The sequence below is a fragment of the Cryphonectria parasitica genome (assembly GCF_011745365.1).
Source record: "Cryphonectria parasitica EP155 unplaced genomic scaffold M406scaffold_1, whole genome shotgun sequence".
In the NCBI taxonomy this organism is placed as follows: domain Eukaryota; kingdom Fungi; phylum Ascomycota; class Sordariomycetes; order Diaporthales; family Cryphonectriaceae; genus Cryphonectria; species Cryphonectria parasitica.
In genome coordinates this window covers 240,997-253,813 of record NW_024468909.1, presented here as the reverse complement: position 1 = coordinate 253,813, position 12,817 = coordinate 240,997, and the positions used below count along the sequence as shown (strand labels likewise).

Genomic DNA, 12,817 nt, shown 5'->3' with positions numbered 1-12,817 from the left:
CACCATGTCCCTTCAGTATGTTAGCGACATCTAGTAATGTCTGGATCTCGGAATATCTGCTTCTCGGAATCGTTTGACACTACCGTCAACTCCGTCCTTCCCAATCGTCCAGATACCATCCTCAAAAGGCCGATTGTACTTCTCAGAGACACGCTCCGTCAAGATCCACGCCCTCTACATGCCATGTGCATCGAAGGGTAGATGCCATGTTGGAAAAACTGCGTCGGATCTCCCGCCTTGACCAGAGACCAGTCCCTTCTCCTAAGCCCCCATTTACTTTCATCATTATCATCAACATCGCGACTGGATTGCCAAGCTGGGAATGCGAGCAGAAATATAACTCCATCCTTCACGATATTCGCCCTGCTATGTTGCCCGGACTGTGGCGATGAAGCGATCGCTCCTCTGACAGGAGAGAGTTGAGACATGCTTCATGTGGCTCCTCAGACTTTGTGGGCTCGTGAATCCTTGGAGTGTCAAACGTTTACATTCAGGAACAGTGCAGAGGGTGATAATGATTATGACTCTGTCAAGCCTAGCATCGCGACCTCATTAATTCCTGAGGCCTCTGAGGCCAAACAAACATGATTCCATCTTCGAGTCCCGCCCCGCAAGGTTAAGCACCGCGGGCTCGTTGTCTGGGAAGTCCATGGCATCAGGCTCACTAGGTGGGCCTAATTGAGCTGGATCAATAAGCCAAAACCCTACCGCCGTATTGGGGACGCGCCCGTCCACCCACTCTTGGAGGCTACGGGGGTTCATCTCTGGAGTGAACCTTTCCACACTGCGTCGCCAACCTCCCAATGCCAATTTTGACCCTAGAAAGTCGCAGGCGTCTCTGGTCTCCTTTGTCAGATAAATATCTGCCGTCTTGCGGTTGGAAATCAGGAATGTTACAATGCCATCAGTCATGCCATGACCATCCCACGGGCAGGACGCCAGAAGGACTCGACAATCGACAGGCATTCCCGCGTCTTGTCCGGCTCGAACACCAAGACTGCTCTCAAGTTCAGACCAGAATTTGGGAATCTGACGAGAATCGGTACCGAACCAGACCTGGTGTAAGTCAGGCGAGATAGGCCGAGGATCAGGACCGATGAAGTCAACAGCAGTAGTATCAGCCATCAATGGCATAGATGTGTTGTACCAAGGAACGGTTTGATGGCAATTAAGATGACCGACACTAAAACGTGCATTGTCAGGAGGAGTCGCCCGCCAGTAGAGGCGGTGAAGGTTGGCGATAGTATCTCGGTATGAATGCCAGACTGGCGCTGATACTCTGGCCTTTTCTAAGTTTGCAAGTCGAAGAATCTGTAGGCCGTCGAGACTTAGGTTCAGGTCTCCTTTGCCTCGTACATCCGCTGTCTTGAGAAGGTGCAATGCCTCTACGACTGTTTGGACCTCGTTAGGCCCCTCCGGGTCGAGTCCATGATAGGTGAAATCAAGAATATCCCATTCTGGATTCAAGAACACAACCTTCTTCCGGCCCGGCTGTGTTGCGACTCTCCCGGGGAGCGTGGGAGAAAGTCGAAGCGGTATTCTGTAAAATTCGCGTGCTGCACGAGCAGACTCACGACAGGTATAGAAAAGGACAGATAAAAGTGGTTCAGCTCGAAGACAGACCTCGTATGTCTTGTCGAACTCCAGCTGGGACTGATGTGCAAAGTTGGAGAATTCCTCGTCAGAGCTCCCATCTTGGGCAGCCTGCTCAGTATGTTCCTCAGTTGCCTCGTCTCGCCCGCTGTGTCCCAGAGAATCCGGCTTGTGGGAAACAAGGATATGCAGGAACCGATGTCGCTTCAGGTTGATGGTCCAGATTTTGAGACGCAGCTCGAGCGGCAGGCGACAGAAGAGGTGGAAAGCATCGTCTCTGCTGCTTTCACTGCCTCCATCGGCCGGAGAATTATTGTAGTAATGCCTGTCGTTGAATAATTCAAACTCGCGGGCATTCGCAGGTGTAATGGGCTGATCGGATTTATCTGGCGGCAAAAAGTCGAGGGACATAGGCGCAGATGCTAGAGTCTTCTGAACATAAGACCAAGTCCTCAGCGCAACATTGGCACAAATCAATAGATAAAAGTCCAGCAGCATGACATGGGTCACATAGCTGTAGGTGCCTTCTGCATTGTGTGTATTTATACAAGGGAAGCGGCTGGTTGAGCGCAGTTTCTGATACCTCAGAGCGGGCTAGATAGAAATCAAAGACGTTTGAGCGTGGTAAGATTAGCAATGAGTTAATTTCTTAGTTTTTACCTTGTAATTATCATTCAAATACCATCAAGAAGAAAAACGGGGTTAGGTTCTCGATATACTAACTACTGTGGTAAACAAATGATTGGCGGCTGGTAAGATTTAATGCTGAGATAGCCCCATCCAAGTTAATCAAGGCAGCCCCCTCTGAAACCACGGATATAACTGGCATAAGGTCTACCATAGTAGTGCCTATTTAGGGGAAGCCCCCCCCCAGCTTCCCCCCTTCATTAAGCACTCTACTATCGTAGAGCGTCTAGCATAGGGATATCCGGGACTTAGTGCATTCGTACTACTGCACAAGCTCCAGGCATCGCTGAGCCTTCTGCGGTCTAGACCTGCGTGACCTGCACAGACCAACGGTCCCCGTGTCTAGCTAGAGGAGCAGGTGGCTCTAGTCGGCTACCTGGTTCTAAGCACGCACCGCAACGCCAGGCTCCTTGGCTCACCAGACACCATCCCTCGATTTTTTTTTCCCTCCTTCTTTTCCTTCCTTTCTTTCTCTTTCTGTTTCATCGCAGTGCCGGCCACATATACCCCGCTCCTTCCCCCTGCGAACCAACAGTGCCAGGATCTGGGGCTTGTATAGCCAATGGATGAATCCTGGCCTAGCTTGGAGCTTGAGTACCACGTACCTCGGTACCTCAATACTATGGGTATATCTCTTTTTTCTTACCTTTGCAGGAGACGACAGGGTTGTTCGTTGTCAATATTTGGAATGCTGGCGAGGAGGGGTGGGGGAGGGGGCTTTGGTGAGCATTCTTTAGCTATTTTGATTGGCCCTGGCTGCTAACCTAACCGCTAAGACCGGTCCCATGGGGTGGGGGTCTACTTCAATACTATGTACCTACTGTACCAAGTAGGTGATTAGTGACAGGCTAGTTTCATGGTATTTTTTGCAATCCCATGCGTTGCGTGTTTACGTCTCCGACACTCAACCCTCCGATTGCGTTGAGATCCTGCCAAGGGGTCTCGTAGGCCATCAGGCACGACGGGTCAATAGAGCGCTCAACTTGCACAGTCTTCAGGACGTCCTCATGCCCATACGACGTCGTCTGGTGGTCAATTTCGTCTCCTGAGCTCCGGTGATGGTTCGTGGGGCGCGAGGCACCGCAAAAGCGGGCGCCATCTCAGAGGCAGCCCGGGAGGAGGAAGCCTTACGGTAAGCTATCGCACATGTCATCGAGTCTCAGATGCACCCCTCGCTGCTGGCACCTGGGCCGCACGTATGCACGCACGCACGACACACAGCCCTCTTCTGTGCTGACTTTATTGCGATCAGATATGGAGCTTCGTTGATGGCTGAGTCCGTCATCAACGACGCCGCCTCGCCCTTGGACTCTTCGTCGCTGCGCCTCTCGTCTGATGCCATTCTGACTGCCTTTGCCCAGCTGGCCGCCCTGAAGCTCAATGTAGAGCGGGCCGTCTTTTCCATCTTCGACAGCAAGCGGCAACATATCGTCGCAGAGGCAACTCAGCTCACTGTCATCACTCTAGGTCCAGACGACAGCCCTCGAGCTGCTGACACCGAGGGCCACGCGCTTGTGTTCTCCAATACAGCCATCCCGCGGGCCAACGGCGCATGCGAGGCCGTCCTCGACTTGCCCGCCGTTCAGGTATCGAGCAACGCCACCGTTCTGCCTATGTGTGTGGTGCCCGACCTCACCCAAGATGACCGCTTCTGCCGCAAGCCGTACTTTGGCGCAGACACGGCGCTTAGATTTTATGCCGGTGTGCCCCTCCGTACTCCCCAGGGGATCGATATTGGCGTCTGCGCCGTCTTCGACAGCAAGCCGCGGGAGGGCCTCGACCTGCGCTCGCAGAGCTTTCTGCGAACAACTGCCGGGCTTGTCATGTCGCACCTGCAGTCGAGGGTCTCCACCGAGAGCTACCGGCGACATGAGCGCATGGTGCGGGGTCTTGGGTCTATGGTCGAGGGGACAGGCTCCATGTCTAAGTGGCGAGACATGCCCAACCCAGAGTCCTTTACTACCATTGAAGGCAGAGAGGGCGGTCTGAACGCGCAGCAGCAGTACATTCAGGGCCAGAACGATGAGTTCCCCACCACCGCCCAGCTCCCCCGCCCGAATCCAGTCCCGCTGCAATCAGAGCCAGGTTCTACCGAAAATCCAGAAGTAGCGTGCCCAGCCGAGAGCACAGAGACTGTCGCCTCGGGAACAACAAATACTGCAACCGAGTCCTATCCGTCGATGCAGTCTTTCGCCAGTACAACAAGCCCTCCGAAGGAGAGTGATGATCTGGTCATCACCAAGTCGCTGTTCTCACGTGCTGCCAACATTATCCGAGAGTCGATCGAGGTCGAAGGCGCCTTGTTTCTAGATGCCTCCGTCGTGTCGTTTGGAGGTCTCGTTCCGCGAGGAAGTGACTCCCCCCCGCCGGATCATGATCAGGAACACTGTCAGTCTCCCGGGAGCAGCGGTGATGAATCAGTTGGAACCGATGACAGCTCTACCGCCTCCAAAGCCTGTCAGAACCTGGGCTTTTCTACGTCAGACTACTCGAGCATCAACGGAGAGATGGCGCCCTTCGCGTTTGGATCGGTTCCGGATACTGTTCTCGAGAGGATACTACGTCGTTACCCACGCGGTCAGGTTTTCAATTTCGACGACGACGGTGTCGTGATCTGGGCTGTGAGCGACTCGGACGAGTCTGGAAACTCGGGTGACGCAGATGACCAGGTGCCAAAGCCAGTCAGGAACGTCCCCAACCGTCCTAGAAAAAGTGACGGAGCGTTTCTCATCAGGATGTTTCCTGGGGCGCGCAGCGTTGCCCTCATCCCTCTCTGGGATTCGCACAAGAAGATTTGGTATGCAGGCGGCTTTGTCTGGACGAGATCTCGCGGCCGCGTCTTTACCATCGAGGGCGAGCTAAGTTATCTCAAGGCCTTTGGTGCTGCTATTATGTCTGAGATAGCACGTATCGACGTTTTGCGGGAGAAGAAGGCAAAGGATGACGTCCTCGGCTCGCTCTCACATGAGATCAGGTCTCCGCTTCACGGTGTCATCTTGGGGGTCGAGCTGATGCACGATTCTGTCTTGACTAGCTTTCAGGAGGATATCTTGCATACCGTGGAGACCTGCGGCCGTACACTTCTCGACACACTGGATCACGTGAGCCTGCTCCCCTCCCCCCCACCCCTCCTCCTTCCCCTTCCTCCTCCGGCCTCAAATACAGCGGATGTGCTCTATAACTGACCATAATCTTCTCAGTTGCTTGATTTCAGCAAGGTCAACCACTTCTTACAGTCTCCAAGACGGAGAAGATCAGCCGGACATGCGCGTGGCCTCAACGTGGGTTCCGTTGGGCGGAGCATTGAGTCGGGGATGATGAGTATTTTCTCGGAAGTCAGTCTGGACTCGCTTTTAGAAGAAGTCGTCGAGAGCGTCTACGCCGGATTCAGCTTCCAAAATACGTCAAGCCGGTGGGCCTCGAGAGACAAGCCGAGTACTTCATTCTTCGAACAAGGAAACACTCTCAGGAGACTAGAATCTGTCCGCCAGCTAGACACCAATGGCGCCGTTCTTGGGAACTCTCGAGATGAAGATGCTGCTGTTGGTATCCATCTGAACATCGATCCCAACGTTTCATGGGATTTCCATGCACAACCCGGCGCCCTGAGACGGATCATAATGAACATCTTCGGAAACGCGCTCAAGTATACATCGACAGGCAGCATCATAGTGTCGTTGACACAGGAGCCGATCTCTGCGAAGAGGAAGTCTAGGCGGCGAACCATTGTCTTCTCCGTCTCGGACTCTGGACGAGGCATCGAGAACGAGTATCTGCAGAACCGGCTTTATGTCCCCTTCTCCCAGGAGAATCAAATGTCTGCTGGGGCTGGTTTGGGTCTCAGCATTGTCAAGCAGATTGTTCACGGACTTGGAGGTCGGATCAGTGTCGAGAGCCGGGTAGCCCACGGCACGACAGTAAAGGTTTTGTTGCCTCTGCGCTCCTCGAGTCGTAAGCCTTCCGCTAGTGGCTCCCCGCACAACGTATACGACGATCTCGACAGTCTTGTACAAAGACTGGGGGGTTCCTCGGTCGCCCTCATAGGCTTCCCCGAACACTTTGACGAAGACCACCAACCTCTCTCGGTAGAGGTTGCAAAATCACATGTGGGCCCGATGCCCTTCTTGCAGAACATGTGTGAAAACTATCTTCACCTGCGCGTGCTTTCCCCCCTCGAGCTGGTGTCCGAGGTCCCGTCCCTGGTCATCTGCGCGGAGCGTGCCCTCGACCAGTTGCCAGCTCTGTCTAGCCAACCACCAGTGCTGGTCGCATGTGATAACGCCCTCACTGCACACCAGCTCACAGCCCAGCATGCCTCCAACACATCCCGCATCGTCGAGTTCTTTTCACAGCCGTAAGTGAAGGTTCCTCCCCAACCCTGAACTCATGAAGTGGTGTATGTCTAACAGTAGCAGGATTGGCCCGCGAAAACTGGCCAAGATTCTCGCGTTCGCCTTGGAACGATGGAAGGACCTCCAGAGCTCAGCAAAGCCCGGCATCGTATCATTCGCTCCAGTTGAGACGAGTAGCCAGGACATGCCTATAGTACAAGAGACACAGGACCCCGTTGCAGAAGACCAACCTGTCTCCGCGGAGAGCAATGGCGCAGAGCCCCTTCCGCATCTCAGTCTACCTCACAGGCCAATAGGAAGATCTAGATCTACAGACAAGTCCGATTACAGCGATCGAACCATTACTGTAGATACTTCTCCGCCCCGACAGCTTGACCAAGAATCGTTACCAGAAAAGGAGAAGAATGGCTTTCTACTCGTCGACGACAATGCGATCAATCTCAAAATCCTCGACTCGTACATGAGGAAGCTGAAGTATGCCCACGACACCGCTACCAACGGGCTGGAAGCAGTGGACGCCTGTCGCTCAAGAGAAGTCCACTATCGTTGCATATTCATGGGTTCGTCAGACCGCCCTAATCGTTTTGTCTTTTCCCTCGTTTACCTGACATTTGCTGACTCGGGGGGTTTTTTTTTTTCAACATCATCAGATATATCCATGCCCATCATGGATGGGCTCGAGGCCACACGTCTGATTCGAGCGTACGAACAAAAGCAACAACTGAAGCCAGCCTTCATCATTGCGCTTACTGGTCTTGCGTCGGCTGCAAAACAGCAGGAGGCATACGCTTCCGGAATCGACCTGTTTCTCACGAAGCCGGTACCGCTTAAAGAACTGGGCCGGATTCTAGAAGCAAATGGTATGTAAACCACATCTGGACTGCGGAGGGCGATTTCAATCATTGATGACGCAGTCTTGTATCGGCTGCAACATGAGCCTTCTATCTGGGACCATAAAAACAAAATAAACAAAAAGAAATAAAGAAACAAGACATCCAGAAGCTTATAGGGTACTTGGAAAGAAACAATGGCGTTTCGGATTTGTTCTTTCAAGAAAGAGGCACTGGCCGATATACACGTATACCCCCACATAGGTGTTTGGGTTTGAAAGAGTTATTGCGGGATCAATAAGAAAACGTCTGGTGGGTAATCCACCAAAGAAGACCAGCACAACACCATTACAATGAAAATAAATACATGAATCAATACTCATCCCTATCAAAGTCTCCAGCGTGAAGAATGTCATCTCTTGGTCCGTTCATGACCTCCCAGACTTCTCGTGGGTCTAGCTCGGGCTCTGCTACTCTCTTGGCAGCTGGACTGGCGTCCTCTCCAGCGGCGGCGATCTGCGCAGCAGCCTCCTGCTTGGCCAGGGCAACTGAAAGTGAGATGTGGTCAGCGTGAGAGGAAAAGGAGAAGAAGAAGAAGAAGAAGAAAAGGAAGAACGACTGAGAAGGAAACTTGAACAAGAAAACGCGGCCTCAGTCTTGACGACTGGAAGACCGCCGTGGAGGGGGCCAGTTCCAATGCTCTCTTACCATGTAGGAAAACCGCTGCCTTCTTTCCAGAGTACATGGCATGCGGCACGTTGGTGGAATCATCAATGTTGATATCCCCGACCGCGTACACCATGGGGATGTTGGTCAGGTACCCCAACCCCTGCACGCCGGCGAGACGACCGTTCTGCACAATAACACCCAGGTCACGGCCGAGGTTGGACCGCTGGACGCTGGGGAACGAGGTGAAGAAGGCCGCCCGCTCGACAGCCGTCCCGTCGTCGAGTTCCACGCTGAACAGGTCGTGCTCTGGGTGCGTCGGCGCGCTCGGGTCACTGCCGTTGGTACTACCGTTGGCAAGGCGGGTGATGGACGCCAGGGTCTGGTTGTAGACCGTCACGTTGTTCTCTACCAGGTACGTCTCCCAGCCGGGGAACGCGCTGTCGGCGGTGCTGCGGACGTCGGGCGTGTCGGTGCCGTTCACAAAGGCGACCAGGTCGGCGTCGAGGGTCCGGACCTCGCGCACCATGCCGGGGATCGCGTCGAGTGAGCCCAGCAGGCCCAAGGCCTGGTCGGCGTGCTCGTAGCCGTCGCACCAGGGACACCAGTAGATGCCCTGCGCCCAGTTCTCGCGCAGGCCTGGGGTGCCTGGGATCACGTCCTTGAGGCCCGTGGCGATGACGACGCTCCTTGCGGCGAGGACGGCCTGCTCGCCGCTTGGATAGGTCACGCTGACTGTGTAGGACGGGTCCCCGCTGGTCCCCTGGGGCTCGATGTCGGTGACGGTGCCGTTGGTCCACGAGACTGTGGGGTAGTAGGCAATCTTCTCGCGGGCGAGCCAGCGGAAGTATGCCGGGGTAACACCTATACGGGCGCTTTTTGTGAGCTTCTTGGGAATTACCATGCAATCTTCACCTTTGGGAAAGGAAAACAAAGCTGCTTGGAAACCTTACCATCGAGTCCGATCACATCGTGCATGTGACGGGTGGCGCCGTTGCGGTACTCGCCAGAGTCGATGAGCAAGACATGTCGGCGCACACGAGCGAGTCCGCTCAGCGCGCTGAGCCCAGCTGGACCGCCTCCTATTATGATGGTGTCGTATTCAGTGCTGCTGCCGTTGCCATCTCTCGTATAGTGTAAGCTGCTAATGTCAGTACTGACAGTGGCAGCACTGAGACTGCAAGAGGTTAAGAACGTGAGAAGCGCAAGGAAAATCATGATGGGTTAAGTATGGGGAGTGCGTGCACTAAGAAGTAAAAAATGAAGAAGAAAACGAGTGACCAAGCAACAGCGAAGGAAGTTGGATGTGAAACTGGTGGCCTGACCCAGGTGTTTGCGCAACAAAAAGAAGGGAAAGGGAAAGAGCAAAGAGAACTTGTATATCCATGGTTGATCAGAGAATTTTATACCACGTTGTTGTCGAATGTGTACGATCATAATAGCAAAAGTTGACTTAAATGTGACCTTTCCTACGTGCCTTAAGTTTGATCACTAGCGACGGGCCGTTGTGTGTGTCTCAAGAATGTGCCGTTGGCTGAACAACCTTTGTGGATATCGTGAAGATCCCGAGGACAGGAATGAGCCATAGCATATACTAAACCTCAAAAGTCAAGGGACTAGATAGAATTGCTGACGTTCAATATAATTATTTGTTATTGGGAGAGGGGTTTTTTTTGGTTGTGCTATTGACCAACGGGAAGAGGAGCTTTATTTGCTTCAGCTCGACTCGGGTTATACCCAATGCAAGCCCCTTCTGTTGAGAGTGGAATGGCCAGTCTGTGATCGTCATCAGGTGTTTGTTAGTCAATTGACCGGTCGCCAGCTGATGTGGGACATCTGGTAAATTGCGGCGACCGGGTCACAGTAACTGGTGTTCTTCTGCTGTAGTGTAACCTTGTATGAGGTCATGCGGATAGACTGCGTTCACATGCGAATGATGCGATGCGAGATAACAAAGGTGCCATTCATATACCCTAGGTATGCATATAGCAGAGTACAGACGACGAGAAACTGTAAATTGTCAACAGCTGATACAAGAAAGCGACAGAAGATGAAGGGGAAGAAGAAGAAAAAATCGAAATTCTATTGTTGCTCATCTTGATCCTAGACACAGGATTGCGGTTATGCCAAAGTTGGCTGCCGCTGATACATGTGGTGTTACAATGAGAGGGTCACGATGAACTCCTACTGTAAAACTCAACCATTGAACACTTGATGAGAATCATAAGACAAAAGAATAAGCACCAAGCTCCTGCCAGATGTATCTACCCATGGAGACCGGAAATCCCGTCGAGCGCTTTACGAATTCGCCTGTTGCCAGTATATTGAAGGCCAGGGGATATCCAGACCGCCGCCCCCCTCCCCCATGAAGATACTGTCCGACCCGTCGAGCTAGCCTCGGGGTAATGTGAAAATGCTTTGTTTCTAAACTCCTGGCGTGAAGTTGTAACCATATCGTTCATCTGAGGATCGTCCCGAGTAGGATACCTAAGCGAATTTCATCGGGAAGATCAACTGCTGTGTAACCGCCCATGGCGTACTCGCTTGATGGAAAATCGCCATTCAGACCGCAGCAAGAGCTGGGAGGTGAAACAGGTGGCTTGTGAGTCTATGCTCACCGCTTCGACATTAGACCAGTGCCCTCCCCCGGCTGGCCATATGGTGATCGACATCTGGAGGTACAGTGGTGGAGGACTGAAGATAGAAGGAAGCGATATGGAAGAGGGCCAAAATGACTTCAATGTCTCTCAGCTAGGTAGGTCTTCTTTGGCTCAAAAAGCTGAATAAGTCATGTGATGATCAAACCCAGGGTGCGTCCAGGTGTCACGACCTCGAGTTAAGGTCAAGCCTCGCACAGCTTCGAATATGGCCTGCGATATCGTTGCAACTTGACAATCATGCCATTGGTAGCAGAAAGACTTGAGATACCCGGGAAAGTAAGTATGCTAGCTGTTGATTTCTGAACGATAATCAATGTAAAACGTGCGCCGACCAGGATGCCGTCTATCTGTCTAAACACATGATAGGGTAGAGTCCACAAACGCCTGAGCCATCCACTACTAGAACAAGTGTCCAAAACAAATTCTCTCCTGACATATCTTCATGACCGACCCTGACCTCCGTAGCCAGACACATCTCTTACGTACTGCGCAGCCTGGTCTGTGGATAGGGGCCCCCACATCCAGAAGGCCCAGGACACGAGGAGCAGAAGAGAAACAATGCCAAGCACCTTGGTCCTCGCAGGGTTCTTCTGGCGGAAGTCGGCAAACTGCAATCGGGCGTCGGTAGCGAGAGACTGCATCTTCTCGGCGCCGAGCTTGTAGTAAACCAGTCCTGCGAGGGCGATGGAGTAGCCAAAGAACTGCTGACCGGTGACGGGGTCGCGGAAGATGAGCATGGACGCGAACACCAGCAGGATGTCCTTCAAGATTCCGGACATGGTAAGGACAACGGCAGAGGTTTGGCCAATCTAGAAATGGGCGGTCAATAATAACAATTATGAGTAGTCGGCAGGGATTACGACTTACCAGGAGTACAGAAGAGACATTGAGGAGGAATGCAACGAGACCGTTGGCGAGCAGAACTGTGAACCCGAGAGATTGAATATCGTTCATCGTGATGCGGGGGCCTTCAATGAAGAAGGTAAAGATGGAGTTGAAGACGGCGCAGGCTGGGGCGTAGTAGTACAAGGACACCAAGGGGTCCATCTTGAAATCGCCGGAGCTGAGGAGACGCTGGACCATGACCAGGCGCAAGGCCTCGGTGACAATACCGCCGATCTGGTAGACGAATCCCCAAAGCTCGAACTTGATCTCTCCAAACGAGGCGATGACCACACCGAGGACAATGATGGCCACGTTTCCTAGAACCTTCATGTTTGGAGGCGCAATGGCGAAGGCCCACGTCGCTAGGAGTACGGCCACGGCAGTAGTCGCCTAGAGAAGCGTCAGCTCAGTTGCCTTCCTGGTTTCACGGAGTAGCTTGTCGTACCTTCAACATCTGGATAAACGAGACACTCAGGGTCAGGTACGCCAGGTTGCCGCAGATCAGAGTCAAACTGAACATCAGCCCGATGGGAACAATTGCTCGGCTGGGTAGAAATTTGTTGTTAGTCCTTGGGCTTCTGTTTGTTTCCCTGTTAAACAGGCCAGGTCCACCGTCCAGTCCTGCCACCTACATGTATGTCTCCGTTGTCATAGGAACCTTATGACGGGAATCGAGCGTCTTGGTGAAGCGGGCCATGTATTGTGTCATAATGGTGCCGAAGACCTGATGCCATGTTGTCAAAAATAGAGCTGTAAATGGACGTCAGCGCTTGATCGGTCATTTTGGGGTCGAGGGAGGACAGGACTCACGGAACTCTGTAGGTATCGTCGAAATGCCAGGTCAGCAAGCGGTTCAGGAGCGTCAAAGGGGGAAAGGGGGCACAAGACAAGAGGCCAGGGAAAGGAGGATGCTCACCGAACTTGGCGGTCGTCAGGATCCATTTGTTGAAGATGATGATGCTGGAGCTCAGGCCAATCCATAGAGCAATATAGAAGGCCGGAGGGAGCCCGCCTCCGGCGCTCGCAGCCGGCTCTGGTGCTTGACTCTGGGCGGTTCCAGCTTCGAGTTTCCGGTCTTCGTCGGAGGAGGCACGTTCGCCTGCCATGTTGATTGTGTTTGCCAGCCGTTACTTTTAGCAATTGA

General features: G+C 53.1%; 5 protein-coding genes across 5 annotated transcripts; 1 reads left to right on the top strand and 4 right to left on the bottom strand.

Moving 5' to 3' along the window:
* Positions 1-502: 502 nt before the first annotated feature.
* Positions 503-1,153, bottom strand: M406DRAFT_354026 (uncharacterized protein). Its single transcript, XM_040922808.1, has one exon. It carries the CDS (start codon positions 1,132-1,134, stop codon positions 553-555), a length of 582 nt encoding a protein of 193 aa, XP_040780441.1. The 5' UTR covers positions 1,135-1,153; the 3' UTR covers positions 503-552.
* Positions 1,154-1,399: 246 nt separating this feature from the next.
* Positions 1,400-2,109, bottom strand: M406DRAFT_100488 (uncharacterized protein; the record flags this gene model as incomplete). The annotated part of the gene is made up of 1 exon (XM_040914909.1): positions 1,400-2,109. A coding segment is annotated over exon 1 (690 nt), but the record flags the coding sequence as incomplete, so codon positions are not given.
* A 1,126-nt stretch (positions 2,110-3,235) lies between these two features.
* Positions 3,236-7,852, top strand: M406DRAFT_348735 (uncharacterized protein). The gene is made up of 6 exons (XM_040922420.1): positions 3,236-3,412; positions 3,533-5,381; positions 5,481-6,634; positions 6,690-6,825; positions 7,003-7,192; positions 7,283-7,852. The coding sequence occupies exons 1-6, from the start codon at positions 3,339-3,341 to the stop codon at positions 7,498-7,500; spliced, it is 3,621 nt and encodes a 1,206-aa protein (XP_040780439.1). The 5' UTR covers positions 3,236-3,338; the 3' UTR covers positions 7,501-7,852.
* M406DRAFT_335365 (FAD/NAD(P)-binding domain-containing protein) lies at positions 7,835-9,346 on the bottom strand (the record flags this gene model as incomplete). Its single annotated transcript, XM_040921037.1, has 4 exons — positions 7,835-8,010; positions 8,171-8,992; positions 9,082-9,252; positions 9,286-9,346. 4 exons carry the CDS (start codon positions 9,344-9,346, stop codon positions 7,835-7,837), a joined length of 1,230 nt encoding a protein of 409 aa, XP_040780438.1.
* A 1,624-nt stretch (positions 9,347-10,970) lies between these two features.
* On the bottom strand, positions 10,971-12,779 carry M406DRAFT_343714 (TPT-domain-containing protein; the record flags this gene model as incomplete). The annotated part of the gene is made up of 7 exons (XM_040921908.1): positions 10,971-11,046; positions 11,308-11,597; positions 11,656-12,063; positions 12,119-12,218; positions 12,306-12,423; positions 12,484-12,489; positions 12,590-12,779. The coding sequence occupies 7 exons, from the start codon at positions 12,777-12,779 to the stop codon at positions 10,971-10,973; spliced, it is 1,188 nt and encodes a 395-aa protein (XP_040780437.1).
* Positions 12,780-12,817: the final 38 nt, after the last annotated feature.